At 47.0% G+C, this 6,385-nt stretch overlaps 1 protein-coding gene across 3 annotated transcripts in view; it reads left to right on the plus strand.

Moving 5' to 3' along the window:
• Window positions 1–6,385, plus strand: part of SFMBT2 (Scm-like with four mbt domains 2) — a 103,884-nt gene that overhangs the window by 14,435 nt on the left and 83,064 nt on the right. For all 3 annotated transcript variants that reach the window (XM_017740393.1, XM_008638391.2, XM_017740392.1), the window contains exon 3: window positions 3,729–3,823. In XM_017740393.1, coding sequence (XP_017595882.1) covers window positions 3,729–3,823 — 95 coding nt within the window. The remainder of the gene's footprint in view (window positions 1–3,728; window positions 3,824–6,385) is intronic.

A 6,385-nucleotide genomic window follows, 5' to 3' on the forward strand; every position in this document is an offset into this window, starting at 1 on the left:
GAGGCCATTTGTGGTTGATCAGGTGTCTGTGTGTCTCCTTGTCCCCACCCCTCGTCTGTGAGCACTTCAGTGTTCTATTCACTCAAAAAGTCATGTATGTGTATCTAGCTGCTATAAATAGGATATTTAAGCAATTTGCCTTAAATACTTTCTCCTACAGTGAAGCTTGGGGGAAAAAAAACAAACTTGTGTTTCTGGAGCCACAGAATTTGGGTATTTTATCCCCTTTTTTTCCACAGCTGAGCATCCCAGGGGGCTGTTAACAGCTGGAACAGTTGCATTTTTATGGTGTCAATGCACGAGCACTTTAAAGCCATTGAGAGGCTCGCAGATAATGACTTGTTGATTTTATTTGCCATCCTGGGCTTGTTTATACATCACTGTATTGTAAACCAGCCAGCCTTGACTCCTTCATTAAGAAAAAGCTCTGGACCTAAGTACCAATAATTGGAAAGGGAGCTGATATGTAAAATAGGTTTAATGCCAGATTTATCACCTCTCAGGGGGTCCTGTGCTCCTCAGCTGTTGGGTTTTTCTGATGGATGAGGAGATTTATGTGCAGCCCTGTTGCATGTGTAGGTGGTGTTGGGTCCTTCGGGCTTGTCTCATCCCAGTGCCACTCTGTGCCTGCTCTGGATGCTCTCCTGCCAGAATTCCAGCAGGGAACAAAGTCCATTAAAAAACCGTTTTGAAAACATACAGTCCCTTCAAAATTCGTTGTGGTGAAATGAAGCAAAATAAACCACTGATGCTGTGATAAATGAGTACTCTGACATTATTTTTACGGACCTTGTAAAAGTAATTTCCTGATAAAGTCTGCAGATAAAACACGGTAGAGGAGCCAGGCTGGTGATGTGTCAGAGAGGAATGAGCTGACAGGGAGGGAAGGCTGCAGCTCTCACTGCCTCACCTGCTGGCCTTGCAGCCTCTTTATTTGGGTTTAGAAAGGAGAGATCTGGGTGATATTTTGTTGAACAGGTGCTGTTGAGAGTTTTGCTGGACAGCATGTGAAAGAACCTGCCAGCAAATATCTCTATGCTGGCCTGTGGCAGAGTAGGTCAGGGTTAATAAGGTTATGAAGCACAGCAGGACTTCATGCATCCATAACTAGCACCTATTTATATTTATTGAAAAGTTTTGCCAAATTCTGGAGATGACTTCAACTCCTGGAGACATTGCTCCTTGCAAGGGCTGGAGATTAGGCACTGAACAGACTAAAAACCTCTGCTCCCACTGCTCTGTGGAATGAATCTTTCCCATAAGATTGCTGAGGAAGGCTGGAGAAAAGGAGACATGCTGAAGGAGGTCTTGGCTCACAAAGGAGATTAGAGCAAAAACAGGAATAAAGATTGAGAGTACACAGAGAGCATCCTGGGCTGAGGGAAAGGGCGCCTGCTCTGAAATGGAAGTGTCTGAGCAGGACAGAAGAGAGCCCAGGGCTGACCTGGAAGTCATAGAATCACAGAATTATTTAGGTTGGAAAAGACCTCTAAGAGCTTTGAGTCCAACCACCTCCCCCAGCACTGCCAAGGTCACCACTAAACCGTGTCCCCAAGTGCCACATTTGTGTGTCTTTTAAATCCCCCCAGGGCTGGCGACTCCACCCCTGCCCTGGGCAGCCTGTTCCAAATCTCCTGTCCATGTCCTGAGGTGGAGATGCCCTTGGGGTTGTAGAGCAGCCCACCCCCAACCCCACAGACACAGATGGGTGTGGGAGCAGGGAGCGATGAGGCAGAGGGGATGATGCACTTTTAGCTTTTCATGTCAGGTGCTTCTGACTTTTGGTGGGATGGGGGTTGGTTGTGCTCAGGGTAAAAAGGTAAGCACTTTTAAGCCTGGAATGGATAATCATATGTGCCCATCTACTGATGGACTAACATACTTGCTTTTAGAGGCCCAGCCTTTGAAATCTCTGCACCCAGCTCTTCTCTGTAACATTAACTCTGCAGGGTTGCAGGCGTGAAGGCTGAAAAATATCCCTCTTCATCTAAATTGCGTGCCTGCACGGTACAGAATTTTTCCACCAAGCTCCTACCTTGTGGTTAAGTTGTGGCTTATCATTCAGTCAAGGTTGAACAAAGCCCTCATTCTGGGTCAGATATCTCAAGTAGAGCCAGCTTCTGTGCCTCAAGGTTTTTTGCAGGGACTGCAAAAATGAAAACGAAGCCCATTCGCATTGAATGCGTTGAATTTGTCTGGTTTTGGATTGTAATCATGGAGCTGGGTTATTTCTTGCTGAGTTGAAGAGTCATCTGGTAGCCTCTTTATCACTGAAGTAAATGTTGATTTACATCTCCATATTTAAGCGGATTATTGGAGTTTAGGGCAAGGAGTTAGACTTGATGCAGCAGCGTGCAAGTGTTTAACAGTGTTGACAGCTCAGCTTTGAACTCCCAGACGGATCTTTACCCTCCAACAGCTCTGTCTCAAAAAGCCTCTTCTGATCCCCTTTTTCCCCCCCTCACCTACATGGGTCTGGTGCCACAGGCAGCAAATAAAAACTGAGTCTTCCCCTTTTAATAATGAGAGATTCCCCTTGCACAACATAATTTTCTCTGGTCCTGGAAACTGGAGACCTGTAGCAATAATTGCAATAAATTAACCCTGCCTTTTTCTTCATAAAACTGTCTGGGGAGGGTTCTTAATTCAGTTTGTCATGAGTCACTTTAATTACATCATGACCACGCTGATGAATGTTTGGGCAGGTAAAGGGTCTCTGAGAGTTTGCCTGATAAATGCTTATTGCAAAGAGCTCATTGCTAGACTGTAAATATTTTTGCTCTGGGGATGAAACTGGGCTTGCAAGATTGCTTGGGAACAAAATGAAAGCAATCAGATTTGGCTGATTTTCTGGAAGTGAAAGAAGATTTATTTTTAATTATTGCTGTGTGCGTTTCTGTGATGGTTTGGGGCCTTGGCTCTGCTCAGCGTGATTATAAAGAAAGAAAAGAAAGAGTGGTCATGTCAAGCCCTTCCTGTGGGGAGGGATTGTGTGGGGCAGCAGTGTGGCTGGGCAAGAGAGAGTGCAGAGTCCCAAATCTGAAGGGGAGCAGGGAGCAAGAAGGCTGTAGGGGTCTAGTGAGGTGTGCTGGGGGGTTTGGGGAAAAGCAGCTGTAGTCTTGGGGGAAGAGGGAGGCAGGGGGGGTTTATCTGAGATTTATGGGTGGAGCAATGCTGAGGAAAGAGAAAAAGGATGGCAGGAGTGAAAATGGGTGTCCCTCACCCCAAGGACTGGGGTGTTTGGTCTACACACTGCTCAGCCAACAGAAGCATCTTCTTATTTATCAGTGGGGCTCTGCTGTAATTGACGGTGCTGGGTGAGCCACTTGGAGGGCACAAGGACATTGCACCTCAGTGACAGTGGGCAGGCAGCCACCTCCCTCGCAGCCAGAGAGTCATCAAATGCAAAATAAAAGAGCACGAGTGCCTGTTGCAGTGTATGACAGTTTTTGTGCCCCCACTGCCATGGAAGCAAAGTCATTGCTGGTGTCAGTGTTGGCTGCTAAAGCCCCAGAGTCTGCTGAAAGCATAATAAGAGCTGGTCAAAACACAGATCCTTACAGCAAGCTTTCTGTTTTCCCTTCTGTTGATGTTTATACTGGTTGCTATTCTCACCCTGAACTCTTTGACACAACTTTTGCCTTCTTTGGCTGTGCTTTAGGCTGCTTCTCTTTCTCTCGTTTGGTTGGTTTTTTTTTTAATTTTTACATTTTTCTGCTTTTGAGCAGATGAGGGCTCCAGCATTGAGGACACAGACTTCAACTGGGATGAGTTCCTGGAGGAAACAGGAGCCAGTGCTGCTCCCCACACCTCCTTCAAACACGTACGTGCTTCCTCTGAGCCTTGTGGGTGTTGTACATGTTCCTTCTTCTGGTTTTCAGGGGCTCCCTGGAGAACTGGAGTGGAGTCTGACCATTTTGGGGAGAAACTGTCCCTCCACACATGTGACAACCTGAAGGGGAATAGCTCTCAGGCTGGTGTTAGGTCACCTTGGGGTGTTTGCAGTCATAGCTTGGAGCTCTGTGTCTGTGCCACTCCCTTATCTTCTCTCTTCCCATCAAATTTTCCATTTTTGAGGGCTTATGTTGCTCGCCTTTTGCTTATAATGCACTCATTTTTTTCTCCACCTATTTTCCCCTCTACATTCATTGTTGTCCATACCAGCCTGTAGAGATTGATGTCACAAGAGTTTCTTATTTCTCCAAAGGTCCTTTTAATGCCTGATTTACTGACTGGCAGAGTCACTCAGCTCTAGAGTTCAGTGTGGCTCGTAGGAAACCATCTCTCAGCCTCGTGCCTGGAGATGCTTTCTCAGAAGTGTGGGAAGCAGGGAGTTGGGCAGGTGGTGCTTTTCCTGGGTGGACATGGAGCATACGGACAGCTGTGGTAGTGACAGGTTTGTGCACAGATCCAGCACAAGCAGCATTGGAAGAGACCTCTGGAGATCATCAGGTCCTCATCTTTGATGATCTCTGGAGATCATCTTTTTCCTCCAAGTGATTTTGTGGCTTATTTTGTAGGGCTAAGGAGCTGCAGGGATGGAAAAACCTCTCTTTTGTCTACCAGCACAGTCCTTCATTCCCTATTTTGCTTTCATTTTAACAACAGTGGAGTACTGCAGGGTGAAGGACCATAATTCTCTATACTGGAGAGTTACAGGGCAATGCTTATTATGGAGTTTATTCTTCATCCAGCAGCTGTCTGGACAGAGCATCTTGTCCCAGATTTCTGCTCCAGGCCCAAAGTAGAAAGTTTTGTGCTTCATGAAGCCCTTAAGGATGTCTTCAGTTGTGTGGAGATGTCCAGCTCATCCTGCTGATCCTGCTGACTGCAGTGACTCACAGCACCTCAATCCTGGGAATGTCAGCGTGGGACAGGTTGGTGCTGGCGACAGTCCTTGGTGACTGTGCTTCACAATCTGAAACTTGATCCTCAAAAATCTGGCCAGGAACCTGAAAGTTGTCAGAGAAAGATTATCTTATCTCTCTGATTCCACTCTTGGTGTGATTTCCAGTCACAAGTCCCTTGCCTCCAGAGCACCATGTTGGTGTTATGGTGAGCACAGGGAGAAAAACTACAAATGAATCACACTCTGCAGTCATCAGGCTCAGGTGCTTTGAGCTGCAGCTGCCAGTCTGTACTGGGAGGAGGCCAGGAGATCCAGTTTTTACTGGGATGTGGGCCAGTCTGTACCCTGGATTATTTATGAGGACCCTGAGCATCACCAAGATCCTGTCTTAGCACTAAGTAAAGCAGTGAATGTCACAGACCACCTTCAGTCTTAGACCATCTCCAGAGGTCCCTTTCAGCTGTTCTGTGACTCTGGGCATTGATGCTGCTGGAAATGCCCACACAAGGAAAGGTGCATGGAATTCTGCCACCTGCAAATGATAAATGGGTTTGGCTGGGCAGCCATTGGGTCAGAAGCTGGAGTTGGATGAGTGAGGGATTGCTGGTCACTTGCCAGAGGAGTGTTTTCTCAGCATCCCCCTGTCTGTGAAATCCTCCGTTGACCAAGTAGACCATGTTATATTTGTGAGTAAAAGAGTAATTTTAACCTGCCATTTCAATTGGAAGTCAGTCAGAGACAGGCTTACCCAGATTTAAATCCTTCTGGTTTCAGTAGCAGGTAAAGTTCAAACAAACCTGTAAGAAGCTGTCCTTAAACATCTAGGGAGTAACAGGTTACATTTTGGATGGTTTTGTGAAGACAAGGCTGGCACCTGTCCAGTGAGCTGGCATCCACCTCTTCCTTATCAACAACAGCTAGAGGCATCCCACTGGTCCTTGGGACATAGGTTATGCTGGAGCAGGCCCTGGTGTTCATCAGCAGTGTCCCAAAAGAGATGGGACTGGCATCTCCAGTGTCCTGAAGCAAGTTACAGGTGACCTGCCACTGCTGAGATAAATGGAAGTGACCCAGACGATTTACTTCTTTCAGTGACAGGTCATACCTCAATTACCAGGGTGCTGGGAGGGGGAATTGGCTGAGGCCTGAGCTGGTGAGGATGGGTGCAGTGGAAATCCTCTCCTTGGTCTGTCTGGTGCAGCATTCAGCCCTTGATGCTTGTCAAGCCTCTAGAGGTGTTTCAGTGTTATGTGACTAATTATTGTGGTTGGGCTTAACTCCTAGAGGTGCTTCATACCTGCCTTTTTACCTTGCGTGTGTCCTGTGGTTTGCCTGATGGAGCTGTGCAGTGGGAAATGAAAGCTCGTTTGAGTTATGCTGACTGTATCCCAGGCATTAGTGAGATTCAGGGAGTGAGGATGGGTGCCAGTCCTCTCCTGGATGTAGTACACCTGAAGGTACCACTCCTGCACTTTGGGACCTGTGGGACTTGCATGATGGCATATGTGCTGGTGAAGCAGGAAGGGAACTGCCCAG

The sequence above is a fragment of the Corvus brachyrhynchos genome, unplaced genomic scaffold (assembly GCF_000691975.1).
Source record: "Corvus brachyrhynchos isolate BGI_N302 unplaced genomic scaffold, ASM69197v1 scaffold307, whole genome shotgun sequence".
In the NCBI taxonomy this organism is placed as follows: domain Eukaryota; kingdom Metazoa; phylum Chordata; class Aves; order Passeriformes; family Corvidae; genus Corvus; species Corvus brachyrhynchos.